Source organism: Hyperolius riggenbachi, chromosome 1 (assembly GCF_040937935.1).
Source record: "Hyperolius riggenbachi isolate aHypRig1 chromosome 1, aHypRig1.pri, whole genome shotgun sequence".
Taxonomy (NCBI): domain Eukaryota; kingdom Metazoa; phylum Chordata; class Amphibia; order Anura; family Hyperoliidae; genus Hyperolius; species Hyperolius riggenbachi.
In genome coordinates, this window is record NC_090646.1 from 305,144,292 (window position 1) to 305,164,307 (window position 20,016).

At 48.5% G+C, this 20,016-nt stretch overlaps 1 protein-coding gene across 1 annotated transcript in view; it reads left to right on the plus strand.

Moving 5' to 3' along the window:
- Positions 1–288: 288 nt before the first annotated feature.
- LOC137509098 (semaphorin-6B-like) overlaps positions 289–20,016 on the plus strand; it is a 729,870-nt gene continuing 710,142 nt past the window's right edge. Inside the window, exon 1 of the mRNA XM_068233804.1 lies at positions 289–348. Coding sequence (XP_068089905.1) covers positions 331–348 — 18 coding nt within the window. The 5' untranslated portion in view covers positions 289–330. The remainder of the gene's footprint in view (positions 349–20,016) is intronic.

Consider the following 20,016-nt stretch of genomic DNA (forward strand, 5'->3'; position numbering starts at 1 on the left):
GACGTTGATCTACTGTAGCAGGGGAAAAAGTGGTTGATTTAGAAATTGGTTAATGTTGTATATTACATTGGTGTTTTTTGAAATTCTGTGCTTTGATAGTGACTTACAATATTTGAAAACTACCATACAAGCACAGCGAATATTTTGCTGCTATATTGATTTTATGTGTTTTGTCACTTTCCAATTGTCTCAATTCAATATAAATCTATAGTTATTGTATCAATACTTAAGAATGTATTGTTTCAGACTCCTACTACATTAGTTAACTTTGATTGTCTTTCTCAGAAATTTGTGTGGAGACCAAACATTCAAGACATTGCTGTGTGCCGAATGAAGGGAAAGCAGGAGGTAGGAACAGTGTTTGAAATAGTAAAACTATGAAAATGTGAATTCATTCTCATAAAATTGCACCTCACTGTCTGCTAACTATATGGAAAGGAATGTCATTTTAAATAAAAATGTCAAATCTACATAAACATGGTATATGGCTGAGCTGATGGCACTGATATTGAATACACTGCTGGGGATCCTTTTTATCCACTCCCAAGCATCTCCACTTGGGCAAATGAGGCTGAAATGAGATTGTAAACTATACTTTTAGAGGAGAATTTAAAGGGACATTAGCTCAAACTCACATGAAGTGAGTGTATACATATAACACGCCCACAGAAATAGTTGGTTCTACACAGTGGTGCTCAAATACCCCATTTTAAAATTCGAGTTTGGTCGAATTCGAATAGTAAATTATTCTAGGTCAGTCGAATATTCGAGTCGAATAATTTTTACTATTCGATTCGACCTCGGACTTCGAGCTCACTATTCGAGTCCGTATTCGAGCTCATTATTCGAGCTGACTATTCGAATTGGCCTTAAATAGCTTCCAACACTTGTTTTGAGGGTGAATGATGCAAGAAACATCTTTTTTTCCATGTAACAACAGCAAGTGATTATGTGGGGATGTTCCTTTAAAAAAAAAAATGGTGGAAAGAGAAGTTGTGTCCAGAATTTTGTTCAGTACTGTATATACTTCTTCTTCTTCTTTATCTTCTATATCTTCTTCTATATCTTCTTCTTCTATATCTTCTTCTATATGTTCTTCTTCTATATTGTCTTCATCTTCTTCTTCATCTTCATCTTCTTCTTCTTCATCTTCTTCATCTTCTTCTTCATCTTCTTCTTCTTCTTCTTCTTCTTCTTCTTCTTCTTCTTCTTCTTCTTCATCATCTTCTTCTTCTTCTTCATCTTCTTCATCTTCTTCATCTCCTTCTTCTTCTTCTCCTTCTTTCTCTATATCGTCTTCTTCTTCTTCACTTATTTCTCTTTTCAATTTTTTTTTAAAGAAATGCAGCTATTTTTGAGCGTAACAAATAGCTGGTGGCGCACGCATGTTGGAAGCGCCATTGTATGTGCTCCCTGGCAGTGGAAACACACAGACAGCAGGAGGTAAATTCAGCAGCAGGAGGAGGAGGATGAGTGTGTGGCAGCAGGCAGTCAATGAGGCAGGCAGCGTGACATAATAGCCCTGGTACCTAGCGGTGATACCAGGGCTGTAAATAAACACAGCAGGCAGGAGGTCCCAGACAGCGGTCGTGCAGCCCACATCGTGTCCAATACACAACTGGGACAACACAGTTTTCAACCCAGGCACCTCTGAAAAATTAAACCTTTTTTTTTTTTTAATGGGTTTTGTAGTTTTGGTTTTACAACCAATTACACAGATATATAGCTATTGTTTGACGTAATAGCTGGTGGCAGAGTGGCAGCAGAATGTAATTCTGTGTACCCTGGCAGTGGGAAACACAGACCGACAGCAGCAGCAGCAGGAGGAATGGAGGAGTAATGTGAGCAGCTATTGTTTGACGTAATAGCTGGTGGCAGAGTGGCAGCAGAATGTAATTCTGTGTACTCTGGCAGTGGGAAACACAGACCAACAGCAGCAGCAGCAGGAGGAATGGAGGAGTAATGTGAGCAGCTATTGTTTGACGTAATAGCTGGTGGCAGAGTGGCAGCAGAATGTAATTCTGTGTACCCTGGCAGTGGGAAACACAGACAGACAGCAGCAGCAGCAGCAGGAGGAATGGAGGAGTAGTGTGAGTGTGGCAGCAGGCAGGCAGCGTGACATAATAGCCCTGGTACCTAGCGGGTGATACCAGGGCTGTAAATAAACACAACAGGAGGTCCCAGACAGCGGTCGTGCAGCCCACATCGTGTCCAATACACAACTGGGACAACACAGTTTTCAACCCGGGCACCTCAGAAAAATTAAACCTTTTTTTTTTTTTTAATGGTTTTGTAGTTTTGGTTTTACAACCAATTACACAGATATAGCTATTTTTTGACGTAATGGCTGGTGGCAGAGTGGCAGCAGAAGGTAAATCTGTGTACCCTGACAGTGGGAAACACAGACCGACAGCAGCAGCAGCAGGAGGAATGGAGGAGTAATGTGAGCAGCTATTGTTTGACGTAATAGCTGGTGGCAGAGTGGCAGCAGAAGGTAATTCTGTGTACCCTGGCAGTGGGAAACACAGACAGACAGCAGAAGGGCAGTACACAGCAGCCCACTGTAGTTGTAAAATGTGTGGCTGCAGGCGACGTAATAGTCAAAGTGAACCAGGCTGGCTTAGTGAGCAGGAGCCAGGAGGTGATAAAGGGTGGCAAGGCACATTAACGATGGTTCTAAGTTCCGGCAGCCAGTTCATGTCCCCCTCTCGCCGACAACAGGGGCCAGGAACTCGCCTTCCACCCACGCCTGGTTCATCTTGAGAAAGGTCAGTCTGTCCACAGACTTGTGAGACAGACGTGAGCGTTTCTCGGTGACCACGCCACCAGCTGCACTGAAGCAGCGCTCGGACAGCACGCTGGAAGGGGGGCAGGACAGCACTTCCAGGACGTACTGCGCCAGCTCGCTCCAGATCTCCAGGCGCTTGACCTAATACTCCATGGGATCAACAGGGGCATCGCTGTCAAGCCCGCTGTAGGACCCCATGTAGTCAACCACCATGCGGGTCAGGCGCTGGCTGTGACCGGAGGAGGATGCTGCTGCATGCACCTCCTCTCTAGTCACTGCTGCCGGAGCCTCTACAGTCCTGTAGAGCTCGTGGCTGAGAGACAGCAGTTCTGTGGGGCGCTTGCTGCTGGATGCAGCCACCTGCTGCTGCCTCTGTGCTGGCTGGACAGTGGGGGTGGAAGGCTGGGGGAAGGCTTCCTCCAAGCGCTCAACAAGGGCCTGCTGCAAGCTCCTTATTTGTTGCGCTGGGTCTCCTCCTGCAGGCGGCAGGAACTGGCTCAACTTCCCCTTGAGGCGCGGGTCCAACATCATGCTGATCCAGATGTCCTCCCTCTGCTTCATCTGGATCACCCTGGGGTCCCTGCGCAGGCACGTCAGCATGTGCGCTGCCATTGGGAAGAGGCGAGCCACGTCTGCTGGCACATCGGCGGCAGTGCTGTCCTCATCCTCCTCCTCTGCCGCCTCATCCTCTCTCCACCCCCGCACCAACTCAGCTGCGCTGTGCTGATCCCCCTCATCAGCAGCAAGGTCAGGGACCTCCACCAAGTCCTCCTCCTCCTCCCCCTCAGAGGTGGACTGTGGAGCTGCTTGCCGCTCCTGCTGGTCCAAGGCTGCCGCTCCCTGTTCCAGCAAAGCATCGAGGGCCCTGTTCAGCAGACAAACCAGGGGCACCCACTCGCAGACCATAGCACGGTCCCTGCTCACCATGTTAGTGGCCTGCAGAAAGGGAGCCAGCACTAAGCACACCTGCTGCATGTGCCTCCAGTCATCATCGGGGACGATGGACGGGATGTTGCTGGTCTTGTCCCTTCTCTGAGCGGCGGAAACAGTGGCCAGGGCAAGGTACTGGTTGACAGCGTGCTTCTGTTCAACCAGACGCTCCAACATCGCCAGGGTGGAGTTCCAGCAAGTCGGAACGTCAAGGATCAACCGATGGCGTGGCAGCTCCAGCTCCTTTTGCACGTCTTCCAGGCTCGCACAGGCTGCAGCCGAGCGCCGGAAGTGACGCACAACGTTCCTTGCCGTTTCCAGCAGTTCGCCCATCCGCTGGTAGGTGCGCAAGAACTTCTGCACCACCAGGTTCAGCACGTGGGCAAGACAGGGGATGTGGGTCAGGTTTCCCCTGTCTATTGCGGCAACCAGATTGGCCCCATTGTCGGCCACCACCTCTCCGACTCTGAGGCCTCTGGGGGTCAGCCAAATCCTCTCCTGCTCCTGGAGTTTGGCCAACACATGGGTTGCCGTCAGCTTGGTCTTCCCAAGGCTGACCAACTGCAGCAGCGCTTGGCAGTGGCGGGCCTTCACGCTGCTGCTGAGGCGGGGGGTTTGGCCAGGTGTGCCGGAGGATGGCAGAGGATCGGAGGAACCTGCTGCAGTTCCCCCGACCCTGCGGGGTGGCACCACCCACTGTGTTGCTGCTGCTGCTGTGCCCGCTGCTGCTCTCCCATCCTCACCCCCTTCCACCAAGCTGACCCAGTGGACAGTGAAGGACAGGTAGCGGCCTGTCCCGAAGCGGCTGCTCCAGGAGTCCATGGTGACGTGGACCCTTTCACCAACCGCGTGCTCCAGCCCTCGCTCCACATTGGCCATCACAAAGCGATGCAGTGCAGGAATGGCCTTGCGGGCGAAGAAGTGTCTGCTGGGGAGCTGCCAGTCTGGGGCTGCACAAGCAAGCAGCGCACGCATGTCGCTCCCCTCCTGCACGAGCGTGTACGGCAGGAGTTGGGAGCACATGGCCCGTGCCAGCAAGCCGTTCAGCTGCCGCACGCGACGGCTGCTGGGAGGCAGAGCCCTAACCACCCCCTGGAAGGACTCGCTCATAAGGCTCTGGCGTGGCCTTTTGCTGGCACGGGAATCAGCAGACACAGCAGAGGAGGCCACTGAGGACTGGCTGCCAGAACAGGCCTCAGTGTCGGCGGCAGGAGTTGTAGAGGGGGGAGGAGCAGTGCGTTTCCGCACTCCTGCTGGTGCTGCTGGAGGAGCAGGAGGGCGGGTGGCTGCTGTTGCTGCTGCTGCTGCTGCTGAAGGCTGTGCAGTGATGGGTGTGGTGCCACTGCCAGCACCAGATGCCTTCAGCCTCTGGAACTCCTCATGCTGGTGGAAATGTTTCGCAGCAAGGTGGTTGATGAGCGAGCTGGTGCTGAACTTTAAGGGGTCTGCACCTCTGCTCAACTTCCGCTGACAGTGGTTGCAAGTGGCGTACTTGCTGTACACTGTGGGCATGGTGAAAAAGCGCCATATTGGTGACAAAAACAACCCCCTACGGCATGGAACCGCTGCTGCCTGTCTCCCTGTTGTGGTTGGGGGGGGGGATCTTGGGTGCGGCTGGTGGTGGTACTGGCAGATGCTGCTGCTGCTGCTGCTGAGCCGGAGACACCAGCAGGCTGGGGGACCTGCCTACTGCTGCCAATGCTTGCAATGATGCGCCTCCTTGCAAGGCCCACAAGCCCATCCTCCTCCTCCTCCTCCTCCTCCTCAGAGCTGCTGATGACGACATCCCCTGGAGCTGGTGGCACCCAGTCTCTGTCTGTCACCGTGTCATCATCATCCTCCCCCTCCTGAAACATGTCCTGCTGGGATGATGACCCCCCAAACTCCTCTCCTGATGCATGGATGGGCTGCTTGACTGTCGCCACAGTCTTGCTGTCCAATCCCTCATCCCCCAAAGTGCCCATCAGCATCTCCTCCTCCAAATCGCCAACAACAGCAGACAATACCCTGATGGTGCCTGGGGTAAAAATACTGCTGAGTGACGGGTCGCCAACTTGTGACGGTGAACTGGCCTCCTCCCCAGGCCCTGCTGGGCGGCTGCTGCGAACAGGGGTGGTGGTGGTGGTGGTGAGGGTGGAGGCCTCGGATGCAGAGCTGATGGCGGGCTGCTCATCCTCCGTCATCAGTTGCACCACAGTGTCTGCATCCGTTTCCTCAATGGGACGTTTCCGACCCGGCTGGAGGAAAATCGGAGCAGGTGCTACACGCTGCTGCTGCTGTGTCTCTGCAGCGTGAGTTGCAGATGCTCCTGCTGGGCGGCGCCCAAGGCGTCCACGGCCAGTGGCTATAGGAGGAATGTTAGCCACTGACGCTGCTGCTGCTGCTGCTGCGGAACTGTGCATGGTGGCGCGGCCGCGCCCGCGGCTTGCCACAATGCTGCTCCCTCTCCTCCTGATTCCCTTGCTGCCCTTCCCCTTGCCCAAACCGCGCTGGCTGCCACTTCCAGACATCTTCGATGTTTTGGGCGTAAACACAAAACTTTTTTAAAAGGGCGGGTGAAAAGTGGGGTACTTTAATGGAGTGGGTTGGTGGGGGGCGAGGTGACTGAGTGAGTGTCTAGTACAGTAAGTAAGTAGTAACAGTCAGGAAGTACAACTAGAAGTTACAATAATCAGTAGTAATAATCACAAGGAAATAGTGTGTGTACACTACAGACAGTGAGTGCACGCACGTGCAAACACGCGCAGGAGCTAGCCTATGAACAGTGACTGAGTGAGTGTCCCTACTACAGTAAGTAAGTAGTAACAGTCAGGAAGTACAACTAGCAGTTACAATAATCAGTAGTAATCACAAGGAAATAGAGTGTGTGTACACTACAGACAGTGAGTGCACGCACGCGCAAACACGCGCAGGAGCTAGCCTATGAACAGTGACTGAGTGAGTGTCTAGTACAGTAAGTAAGTAGTAAATCAGGAAGTACAACTAGAAGTTACAATAATCAGTAGTAATAATCACAAGGAAATAGAGTGTGTGTACACAGACAGTGAGTGAGTGCACGCACACGCAGGAGCTAGCCTATGAACAGTGACTGAGTGTCCCTACTAGTACAGTAAGTAGTAACAGTAAGTACAACTAGAAATTACAATAATCAATCAGTAATCAGAAGGAAATAGAGTGTGTGTACAGTACATAGACAGTGAGTGCACGCACACGCAGGAGCTAGTAGCCTATGAACAGTGACAGTGAGTGTCCTAGTACAGTTACAGTATATAACTATTCAGAAGGAAATAGAGTGTGTGTACAGTACACAGACAGTGAGTGCACGCACACGCAGGAGCTAGTAGCCTATGAACAGTGACAGTGAGTGTCCTAGTACAGTTACAGTATATAACTATTCAGAAGGAAATAGAGTGTGTGTACAGTACACAGACAGTGAGTGCACGCACACGCAGGAGCTAGTAGCCTATGAACAGTGACAGTGAGTGTCCTAGTACAGTTACAGTATATAACTATTCAGAAGGAAATAGAGTGTGTGTACAGTACACAGACAGTGAGTGCACGCACACGCAGGAGCTAGTAGCCTATGAACAGTGACAGTGAGTGTCCTAGTACAGTTACAGTATATAACTATTCAGAAGGAAATAGAGTGTGTGTACACTACAGTACACAGACAGTGAGTGCACGCACACGCAGGAGCTAGTAGCCTATGAACAGTGACAGTGAGTGTCCTAGTACAGTTACAGTATATAACTATTCAGAAGGAAATAGAGTGTGTGTACAGTACACAGACAGTGAGTGCACGCACACGCAGGAGCTAGCCTATGAACAGTGACAGTGAGTGTCCTAGTACAGTTACAGTATATAACTATTCAGAAGGAAATAGAGTGTGTGTACAGTACACAGACAGTGAGTGCACGCACACGCAGGAGCTAGTAGCCTATGAACAGTGACAGTGAGTGTCCTAGTACAGTTACAGTATATAACTATTCAGAAGGAAATAGAGTGTGTGTACACTACAGTACACAGACAGTGAGTGCACGCACACGCAGGAGCTAGTAGCCTATGAACAGTGACAGTGAGTGTCCTAGTACAGTTACAGTATATAACTATTCAGAAGGAAATAGAGTGTGTGTACAGTACACAGACAGTGAGTGCACGCACACACAGGAGCTAGCCTATGAACAGTGACAGTGAGTGTCCTAGTACAGTTACAGTATATAACTACAATACAAAATACAATCAATCAGTAGTAAAGGACAGCAGAAATACTGGTATAGATGAGAAATAAACAGAGGACAGGAGAGAACAGCTGCCCACACAGGCAGGCCCTGAGGCCTAAAGCTGTAAGCCTGCAGCAGCTGTCTCTCTCTATGTAACACAAAAGCTACCGCTATTTATAGGGTAGTGGCTGGCCAGGGTCCCCCTCTGTGATTGGCTGCCGTCAGAGGGCCTGGGAGCCCTCTGATTGGCTCTAAGGACATCAATCTGGGCTATGACGCTATTCGAGCTCGGTATTCGAGCTCGAATAGCGCTGTTAGCTCGAATAGCGCGAATAGTGAATGGGCTATTCGAGTTCACTCGAATAGCCCATTCGAATAGCTCCAGCTATTCGGAGCTCGAATACCGAGCTCGAATAGCTGAAAAAGAGCTCGAATATTCGAGCTACTCGAATATTCGAGCTCTGCTGAGCACCACTGGTTCTACATATCCACAGATCTAGCTGGATCTAAATATTGAGAGAGGACTTCTCTCGGGTTGTCCACAGGGCCATGGGACCCAGATCTTATGGGGCACAGTTAAACATCAGGAGGGGACCACCAACAGAATATCTGTGTGTTACTTCACTCACTATATCAATATTGTAGAGGAACTGTAGTGTACGCAATCAAACCGATAGATAACTAACATGTGAGGAGCTCAAGAGACTGGGCAGAAACTTACAAAGCATTTTTTTTAATTTTTTGCATTTTTTTTTTAATTTTTTTATTGGAAAAGATAACAAATACACCAATAGGTTGCTGCATAGACCTGTTTCTACCAGCAGGAGAACTGAGTGGCTGCCTGAGGTGCATAGGTACACTAAAAGGGAGGGAAGGAAGCAGATGGAACATAAATAATACTGCCGCACTGCTGTAATTAGTATAACTCCAGACTTGCATACAGAGGTGCAGGACATAGGCTGAGATTGTGCAACCCCCCAGCACTGTTTATCACTTTTTTGTTGTGTTTCGCCACCCCATTTTCAAGGGGACTGCTGGCAGGAGCAACGTGCGATCGACATGTTTTATGGCTTTGCACTGCATCAGGCAGTACAAACCAAATATCTACAAATGTCAGATTGAATATTGGATTATTTTTTTTTACTAAAATCTTGTTTAAAGCTACATTCCCACCAGGACGTTGCGTTTTAGGGGACTTTATGGTCGCATAACGTGCCCCTAACGCAACGCCTGGTGGAGTTGGATGTGGACGTCAGAGCGAGCCACGTTGTGCAGCTCACTCTGGCGTCCATGATGCCGTGATGCGTACTTTGTGACGCATGCGGCATCACGTGGTCCCGCCAGCCAATCGCAGCACAAAGCGGCCGCTCCAGGAAGTAAACACTGCACGTCACAAAGTGCAGTGAATATTAATTAGCCATGTGCCTGGCCGCTTTCCCCTCCTCCCCAACATTACTGAGCATGTGCAAGCAGTCTAACGTATAACTTGCTGCATGCAGTACTTTCTCTTGACGTCTAGCGTTGCAATGTAACGCAACATGGGCACTGTGAACAGCCCATTGATTTTTCATTACTGTGCAGTGGGCTGCGTTACAGGCTGCTCTAAAATGCGCCTGTAACGTCCCACTGTGAAAGCAGCCTAATGGGAATGTAAAAGAAAGCTTTTTTCTTTCTTTTTCTTTTTTTTTTTTTTAAAGGGGAATAATTAGTAATTAAACAGACTATGAAGTCTCATAAAGTGCCACTTTTTATGTAACAGCTACCTTCAGCAGTATCGCCCTAACTAAAACGCAGCATCCCCGGGGCAGATCGCTGGTTTAAACCTCCCAAATACTGGGGCATTTTGCTGCCCGGGGAGGCAGAGCTTTGAGCTGCAGCTCTGCCTACATTCACGTCAATCCCTGTGGATCTCCGCCTCTCCCCCGCCCCTCTCAGTGAAGGAAGACTGAGAGGGGCAGGGAGAGGCGGCGATCAGCGGGGATTGACGCATAGAGGCAGAGCTACAGCCCAACGCTCTGCCTCTATGAGGAAGCGCTCCCCGCATTTTCCCACTGGGATTTGGGGGGTTTAAAACCAGCGATCTGCCGCGGGGATGCTGCGTTTTAGTTAGGGTGATACTGCTGAAGGTAACTGTTACATAAAAAGTGGCATTTTATGAGACTTCAGAGACTTTTTAATATTAAGTATTTAATGGAGGTCATGAGTCAGGTCATTTGTCCAAAAATAAAATACTAAACTTTATTCACATTAAGCAATAATAGACATTCTAAAACAATACAAAATAGCACATTTTACCATTGGCATAAATATTGTTTGAAGAATATATATAACTACATAATTCACACATCTAAGAAAAATGTAGGATTGGCTTCAATTGATATTGTGGTTCACCAAGTCACCTCTTTTGGCCACAATTTGGGGCCAGAGACCATGGTATAGTGTTACAATCACAATAAATGATTAATAAATAACAAAAAGCCAAGGTACATCTTTAAACTCCGTGTTTTATGAAATTTTTATTGAGTTGTGCACTTCCTTAGGAAATGTTTCCAGATTTTTAGGCTCAAGGTGTTGATTTTATCCCTGAAAATTAAACAAGAGCAATAAACAATTGGCCAAAGCTAGGGCAGCAAGTAGGAAGCCTCCAAGTGTGGGTGGGGGGTGTTAGCAAGGATTTCTCGGTCCCGTGGCCATCTTTGTGGAGACTGGAAGAGGTTTTTATGTATGGGAGAGCCGCTAGAAAATGGCTGCTTGTTTTATAGTATCTGCATGTAAGATCTATTCACGCAGCTTTTGGGGAAAAGCAGATCAAAGGGCAGCAGAAGCCCATGTAGAACATTAAAGGGAGGGGGGGGGGGGAGCAAGCAATGTTTCTCTCTGGGAGCCAATATTATTCCTCCCCATCATTACTTTTGCTCCCTTAACAAGTGGGAGGTACATATGCAAACTGTTGTAATTCCTACACCGTTCACTTGATTTTGATGTAAATACTCTCAAATTAAAGCTGACAGTCTGCAGTTAAAGCAAGTCATGTACATTTTATTTCAAATTCATTGTGGTGTATAGAACCAAAAATGTTAGAATTGTGTTGATGTCCCAATATTTATGGACCTGATTGTATATATAATATATTAGTATAATACATTAACAAGGGTCATAGGCAAAATCAGGAAAATAAAGGGGACCTGTCAGAGCTGTCACAAAATTCACTATACATCACAAAGGTAACAAAAAACAGGCACCCCTGCTTTTCAAGAAAAGTGCTCTTATTAGAATAAAAGTGTGACAAGACAATATTGTGCTTTTCTCCTGGCGGACTCAAGGCACCAGAGCTTCCTGCACTAGGGCAGCTCTATAGGCAGTAGCAGTGTTTGGGAGTCTTGCCCAATGACTCTTTACTGAATAGGTGCTGGCATACAGGACAGGAGGACTACAATTTGAACCCTGGTCTTCTGTGTTGGAGGCACAGCCAGGGCCTTGCCGACACAGAGGCTCGAGAGGCTGGAGCCTCTGGGCGGAGCTCACTGTAGTGTGGGAGGGGCGCAAGGAGCAGGTCTGTGCTGAGCCTGGCTTGCCCCCCACCACCCCGCTGTGTTAATGCTGTGGTCACTTTCGTTTGGTGAGAGGCAGAAGAGCTGGGGCGGGTGTCCCACGCTAGCTGCAGACAGCTGTTAATCGGGTAATCAATCAGCTGTCTGCTGCTGCGCTGTCCCCAGTCTCCCCTGCGTGCATTGCACAGAGCAGAGCACCCCTCCCCTTCTATGAGTCTGTAACACTGAAGGGCGGGGCTGGAGACGAGAGGACCTGGACCCGGGAAATCTAAATGGAGCAGATGATTCCACAGGACAGGTAGATCTGCTGGGAAAGGGGGGTGAGGAAGGGAGAGAAGTCAGAGCAGAACTTGCAGAGATTCTGCTCAGTACTGCACACACTGCCTGTCCTGCAGCTGGATCAGTTTCCCTAATGCTGCTGCAGCTGCTACGTGTGTGTGCAGGATACTCTCACCCCCTCTGCAGTGAGTGTCCAGCTAGGAGCTCTCTCTCCTTCCTTGAAATATGAAGCTGCTGCATCGGGGTTGTTAGATAACTGCAGGGTGTTAGAGCACAGGGGAGTGACTATGAGCTGTGTGTCAGGTCTGTGATAATGCTGGCTTCTGACACTAACACCCATGCCCCTCTCCCATCCCCTATCACTACCCATTCCTCCCTCCTCATTCTATATCTCCCCTTAACCTCCCCCCTTCCTGTCTGTAAAATTTCTACCCCTCTCTACCCTGTCTTTCCTTCCCTTAAATATATCCCTCTTTAAAAGCATCCCATCAATGTTTCACTTTTAAAGGGGACCTGAACTCTTGCACAGGTTGAAAGGAAAACAGAGAAATGCACCCTGGATGTATTCAGAGAGTTTAGCCTGTCTAATTCCCCTTCATCTGTGTTGAATCACAAGTTTTAATTGGATCTGTCCCCATGTGCCACCTGATTGCTACGGCAGATAAGGCATGTAAGCTCATTTGAAAGCACAGGATGTCAGCAATATGTCTGCTTTAATCACAGCAGGAACAGTGCAGCTTTATTGCAGGATTTGTTTCAGCTGCAACAAATGTTTTTCTTTAAAAGTTCTTATGCTGTTGCCTATCTTTGAGAGCAGAGTGGACGTTCAGGTATGCTTTAAAGTGGCCCAGCACCTCTCTCTGTTGTGCAGAGAGCCAGCCAGCATGCATCTCACATGATGTCAGTCTGTCTGTGTGATGCCTGCCCCCTTTTTTTATGCGGCTGAATGAACGTGCCTCTCAGCGTCTCCTGTCTTGCGAGTGAACAGCCAGGAGTCAGGCAGGAGTGGTGGACTCAATTGGCACCTGCGGGCCTCGGCCATAGTTAGTGTGTTTTGGCAATTTGGGCACTTGGCTCTCTGAGAGACTGTCTGTGAATGTGATGAGCCCTCCAGTCCCCTCAGACAAGTCACAAGGGAGAGGAGCAGGAGCAGCACACAGAAACTGATATGATGTCAGAGTAAGGCCACATACACACATCAGACTATAGTCTTTGGAAAATGAAAGATCACAGACCAATCTTACCACCCTTCATGTAGTATGAGAGCCATACTCTACACAGTCTTTTCTATGGAGCTGAACTCCACATCAGAAAAAAATCTTTGCAAGATGCTGCACACACAGATGCTGTACAGACACAAAAGATCAGTATCTGCAAAAGATCTGTTCCTGCCAAAAATCCATTCCTGCAAATTGCAATGATAGTCTATGAGATCTGTAGAACATCATACACACATGATTTAACTGACATTCATCTGCAGATCAGATCCACCAGGATGGATTTTCAGATCTGCAGATGATTGCTTGATCTGCAGATGAATGTCAGTTAAATAATGTGTGTATGATGATCTGCAGATCTCATAGACTATCATTGCAATTTGCAGGAATGGATTTTTGGCAGGAACAGATCTTTTGCAGATACTGATCTTTTGTGTCTGTACAGCATCTGTGTGTGCAGCATCTTGCAAAGATTTTTTTCTGATGTGGAGTTCAGCTCCATAGAAAAGACTGTGTAGAGTATGGCTCTCATACTACATGAAGGGTGGTAAGATTGGTCTGTGATCTTTCATTTTCCAAAGACTATAGTCTGATGTGTGTATGAGCCTTTAGACCTCTTTTCCACAGATTGTTGATTGGCAGTGAAATGCCTCTCGTACTCTCCCAACTGCTCACTGCTGCCTGGTAATTGCTCACGGCTGTCTGCTAACTGCTTGCTGAGCACACAGCTCAACAGTCTGTGGAAAAGAGGCCTAACTGATGACAATTAATTCTGCGTACCATTAAATATTTATTGGATGTGGAGATTTAGATTGTAATGCTGCTGCTGTATTATGTGACTACTTTAATCAAGACACTGCCAGGTTGATTGAAACACAATATATTATTTAGCCATCTTCTAAAGATTTAAAGAGACCCATAACTGAAAAAAAAAGACTTTTTACAAACCTGGGGACTTTTTGACATACCTCTAGCCCCCCATAGTCTCCAAGGTCCCTCGATGTCCTCAATGTCCCCATCAGTCGTTCGGCTGGAGCTCCTGAAATCCTGTGACTTCACTCGAAGTTGTGGCAAAGTGCGCATGTGCGGCCCGTCTGCGCTTCTGACAAGATGGCTCAGGCTGTCTCAATAAGCTTACTTCACACACGCAGTTCAGCCATCAGAAAGCCGTGCATGCACAGTAAGCTTACGGAGATGACCGGAAGGGGGGAGGGGGGGGGGAGCATTTGGGCAGCTCAGCCTCTGTTGATGGTGGACCTTGTCCCGGCCCTGGGCACAGCCCATAATCAGTACACAATTCAGCCACTGCCCTGCCACCATTGAAAGCCCACAAAAGTGCAGTTATGAAAAAAACAAAAACAAACAAACAAGGAAACAACTCACTGGTGGTTTTAATATATATATATCTCAGATATTAAAAAGGATCCATATTGGCTGTACAGCAATTCAAGACAGCTATAAGAGCTATCGGTGTTAAAAAGGAAGCATAGGGTAAAGAAATTGGGATATTTGTGTGTATACTCTGACAATTATTGTGAAAAATAGACATAGTTACAATCACTGGAACATCAGACTGGAAAGCACAGTAAGTCAAACTTAAAATGCAATAAGAATTGTCACATAGGGTAGCCACATGTATTAGCCTAGCCACATAGGGAGAGACTAGTAATGACAACCGAGGTGACATGTGACACGATGAGATAGACCTGTATGTACAGTGCCAAGCACAAAAATAACTATGCTGTGTTCCTTTTTTTTTCTCTGCCTGGCTTTATTACTGTGAGAAGGGCAACCTTTTACATTTTTTTCCATCGATGTGAATGGGTGAAATATAATTACAAATACATACATTATAGGAGACAGCAGAAGCAGCTCAGAGGAGTACAGTGAATTTCCAGAGATATTTGTAATCCTATGCACTAGTACTTTGGTTACCAAATGACAGAGAATCTATAATGAGGACATTTTTTTCCTCTTTTTTTTAGCCCCCTATGCATGCAGCAACATTACAATAACCTTTTTGAAAGGGACACCAGGTAGCTCCCTGTGTGTAAGGAGTGTATGTATGTATGTGATTTTATCGATCCTTGGTTGATAATACTGCTCATTAATAGAGGGAATCGCTTTTAATTAATAAAACTACAGTATATATTTTTAGGATATAACGAAAAATAAAAACATAACACAATTGTCCTATAGCTCTCCTCTCATCATTTCTTCTTCCCCCTAAATTTGCCCTAGACCACAATACATACATAGACATATGACTATGGTAAAGATTAGATTTTGAGTCCCTCTGAGGTGAGTGACAAGTCCCCCGCCTTGGCTGTTGCTGCTGATGGAATCAAATGGGCTCTGGCGTCTTATTACTCCTACAGGACAGGACCAAGTTGCGTGCTTGAGGGGGCAGAGCAGAGCATCGGAAGCAACACTGCCCAACCCAAGTCTGCCAGGATTGAACTTCATACCACCCAACTTTCGGAGTCAGGAAAGGGGGACATCTGTCTCCACTCGCCAGTTTTTCTGTGCATCAGTTTTTCTTCATGAGTTATCTGATAGTTTTGCATTGCTGTCAATTGTTTTTCTGCATGTGAAAAATGCATTCTAGTGTGAACAAGCCCTTTGATTAACATTGGTTGCATTTTTCATGTGTAGAAAATGCACAGAAAAACTGACGAGTGGAGACAGGCGAATTATTCCTGCTACACCTTTAGCCACACCCCAATTTTACATGAGGAAAGTTCCCTGCTGTCTAGCGGTCCCCCCTTCCACCCCTATACATCTCTCTGGTGTCTAGGGGCCCCCTCCCCTTAAATCCCCTGGCATCTAGTGGTTTCCCCCTCCACCATAGAGCGTCCTTGGTGTCTAGTGTTCCCCCCCTCCCCAATATATCTTCTCTGATGTCTAGTGGTTTGCCCCCTGTGCAATAAAGCTTTCCTGGTGGTCTAGTGGTTTCTCCCCTCCCTCCCCAATAAAGCTCCCCTGGGGGTGTTAGTGCAACCTCCCTAAGTCCTGGTGCTGTCTTGTGCTCCCCAGCATATAATTAAGTATTGAGTATGGACGCAGCAGCAGTATGTCTAGTATTCTGCATCCTCCTGTAACTGGTGCTGAGCATCTCTTCCTGCAGTCGTGTAATCACCTGACATGTAGAAGAGATCCTGGGCACTAGCACGTGGTGACAGGAGGCAAGGGGACAAGAGACGGGATACACAGGGGGACAGGAGACAAAGGACACACAGGAAGCAGGGGGACAGGAGACAGGTAAAACATAGGAGGCAGGGAGACAGGGGATACATAGGAGGCAGGGGGACAGGGGACACATAGGAGGCAGGGGGACAGGAGACAGGGGACACACAGAAGGCAGGGGGACAAGAGATGGTGGATACACGGGAAGCAGGGGGACTGGAGACAGGGTACACATAGGTGGCAGAGGTACAGGGGACACACAGGAGGCAGGGGGAAAAGAGAAAGGGGACACGCAGAAGGCAGGGGGACAGGAGACAGGTAAAACATGGGAGACTGGGGACACATAGGAGGCAGGGGGACAGGAGACACATAGGAAGCAGGGGAACAGGAGACTGGGTCACACAGGAAGCAGGTGAATAGGATACTGGTAACACACAGGAGGTGGGGGGCTGAGACACAGGAGGGCAGGAACACACAGGAGGCGGGGGACAAGATACAGGAGACACACAGGAGGGCTGGGGAACACACAGGACAGAGCAGCACTAACTCATCAAAGTCCTTGTTGTAGCAAGCAGCTGCAGCATCCAATTTTCCTTTCTGCGGTGCTCCAGTGCACTGCACTATGGGAGGCTGACCATGCCAGTCAGTTGTCTCACAGCTCCAGTCCCTGGCCTCCTTCCTGCTTCTTCTCTGGGCTTTTCATAAAAGGGGTGGAGTTGAATGGAGTTCAGCCAGGCAGAATTACGCAACACAATTATGATGCAATAATGCATGCATGTGTACTGACACCAGCATGCAGAGACAGAGTGGCGTAGTTATCAGCCCTATTGTCCTGCACATCTCAGGATTTTGCTTGCAGGGAGTGGGACAGAGGGGTGCAAAAAGGGACAGTCCCGTAAAAATCTTGATCACTACAGAGCTCCTCTCCTTCCTTCCTCTTTCCCTGTGCACTGCTACAGCTGCTGCATTTATCACAGGGCTCAGAGGGCTGTTGCTACATTCAAACTGCGCTCTAGTCTGCACTGCAAAAAAGTGAAGAGGTGGGAGGGGACAGAACCAGGTGATGTTTTCAATGCACAGCACTAGTATAAGTATATGTTGGACAGCACACCAGGTAAAGAAACAATGGCTTCAATTCATCAAGCATTACCGCATTCGGTAATGCTGAAAACAGCTGACTTAACGGAGCACTTTAGAAAATGTTGATTCATCAAAGCTGTTACCGAATGAGAAGCTGAAATGACAGAGCAATGAGATAAATTACCGACAGTAAATGTTAATTCATCAAGGTTACCACATTCGCTAACACATTCGGTGATTATCTCCAGCTCTCCCCTGTCCTTACAGGCTTCGAAAGCCTTCTGTGTGAATGTTTTCATGATTAGCAGGAGCAGGCAGCCAATAGAAACAGCCCCTGTTCTCCTGCAAGTGCCACTGATAGGTGCTGATAGGTCACACAGGCTTCTCCACACAAGCTTCCAGACCCCCCAGGTAGTGAGCAGAGAGAACGGGACAAAAGATATCCCCAGATACCCTTCGGTGGTGTAACCCTTTGAGTCCCTGTTTGAATATGCAAAGATGCAAGTGGTGAAATCACCAAGCATGGCATTTGTAATGTCTCCAGGAAATTTATCTACGTTGTGGCAAATAACTAAAATGTTAAGAAACACTGATGGACAGATTCAGAGCAGCAGAGGCAGTATAAGTAACAGTAAATATAACACGTTTACATATAAAGGGATGTCTGGATGCCTTCTATTGTTATCAGCTTGTAACAACACAGGGACATTCCAAGCTGCTCTGCACCACTCTGCTGTTATCTAACAGCCTTTGATGAACTGAAGCCGTAGTACTTCGGTAACTTAACGCAGGGGTCCCCAACCACCGGGCCGCGGCCCACTGCCGGTCCGTTGGCAGTTTCCAGCTGGGCCGCGGCGGGTCTGTCATCTTGCCCCTCCCACCCGCGGCCGCCGCTTCTGTTACTTTATGAGCGGGCGGCCGCTTCCGGATTCCCCATGCGCCGCTCTTATTCATGCAGTACTATCTCCTCCTATAACAGCAGCGCGTCTTGCGTCTGCTGTAAGGAGGGAAGGAGGCGGGGCAGCGGTTCCCATGGTAGCGGCGATGCATATCGCCGCTACAGGAAGCCGCTGCCCCGCCTCCTTCCCTCCTTACAACAGACGCAAGACGCGCTGCTGTTATGGGAGGAGATAGTACTTCATCATGCATGAAGGAGAGCGGCGCATGGGGGAATCCGGAAGCGGCCGCCCGCCCGCACATAAGGTAACAGAAGCGGCGGCACCACCTACAGATACTGGGCACTATACTAGCCATGCCGGGGCACTATACTAGCTATAGCGGGGCACTATACTAGCTATAGCGGGGCACTATACTAGCCATGCTGGGCACTATACTAGCCATGCTGGGCACTATACTAGCCATGCTGGGCACTATACTAGCCATGCTGGGCACTATACTAGCTATAGCTGGGCACTATACTAGCCATGCTGGGCACTATACTAGCTATAGCTGGGCACTATACTAGCCATGCTGGGCACTATACTAGCTATAGCTGGGCACTATACTAGCCATGCTGGGCACTATACTAGCCATGCTGGGCACTATACTAGTTATAGCTGGGCACTATACTAGCCATGCTGGGCACTATACTAGCTATAGCTGGGCACTATACTAGCCATGCTGGGCACTATACTAGCTATAGCTGGGCACTATACTAGCCATGCTGGGCATCAGCAGTTGGCTGATGGTGTAATGGTTAAGGGCTCTGCCTCTGACACAGGAGACCAGGGTTCGAATCTCGGCTCTGCCTGTTCAGTAAGCCAGCACTAATTCAGTAGGAGACCTTTGGCAAGTCTCCCTTACACTGCTACTGCCAATAGAGCGCGCCCTAGTGGCTGCTGCTCTGCTCTGGCGCCTTGAGTCCGCAAGGAGAAAAGCGCAATATAAATGTTATTTGTCTTTTTGTCTTGTCTATACTAGCCATGCTGGGCACTATACTAGCCATAGCTGGGCACTATACTAGCCATGCTGGGCACTATACTAGCTATAGCTGGGCACTATACTAGCCATAGCTGGGCACTATACTAGCCATAGCTGGGCACTATACTAGCCATAGCTGGGCACTATACTAGCCATGCTGGGCACTATACTAGCCATGCTGGGCACTATACTAGCCATGCTGGGGCACTATACTAGCCATGCTGGGGCACTATACTAGCCATCCTGGGGCACTACCGACCCATACTGGGACTATACTAGCTATACTGGTCACAATACTAGCTACACTGGGGTAACTATACTAGCCATACTGGGGCAACTAAACTCCCTATGCTAGCTATGCTGCCGCACCCCAGCCCCTCCCCCGTAACCCGCTGCGCACGACACTGTCCACTAGGTCGCGCGCGCAATAACCCGCCCCCCCCCCCCCGGGCCTCGGAGAAAAATGTGGTCAGTAAGTGGTCCCCGGGCCGGAAAAGGTTGGGGACCCCTGACTTAACGAACCTCTACCACACATGTGAAAATATTGATGAATTAGCACAGTGAAGTGTAAAATACCGAATGCGGTATTTTAAGGACTGGGATTTTGTTATCGAACACCCTTTGATGAATTGAAGCCAATGTGCCTGGTCTGAGGATCTGGCAGCACTCCAATCCCAGCGATACTTGTTCAAAAGATGAAGACATCATCCATTATTTTAGCTCTTATTTATTGTAAGACCACATGACATAAACAGCAACGTTTCTCCAGCTGGAGTTGACTTGATGGGGAACTGGACTGTCCACAGCGGCTCAAAGAACTGCCCATGAGTATGACTGTTAGCGAG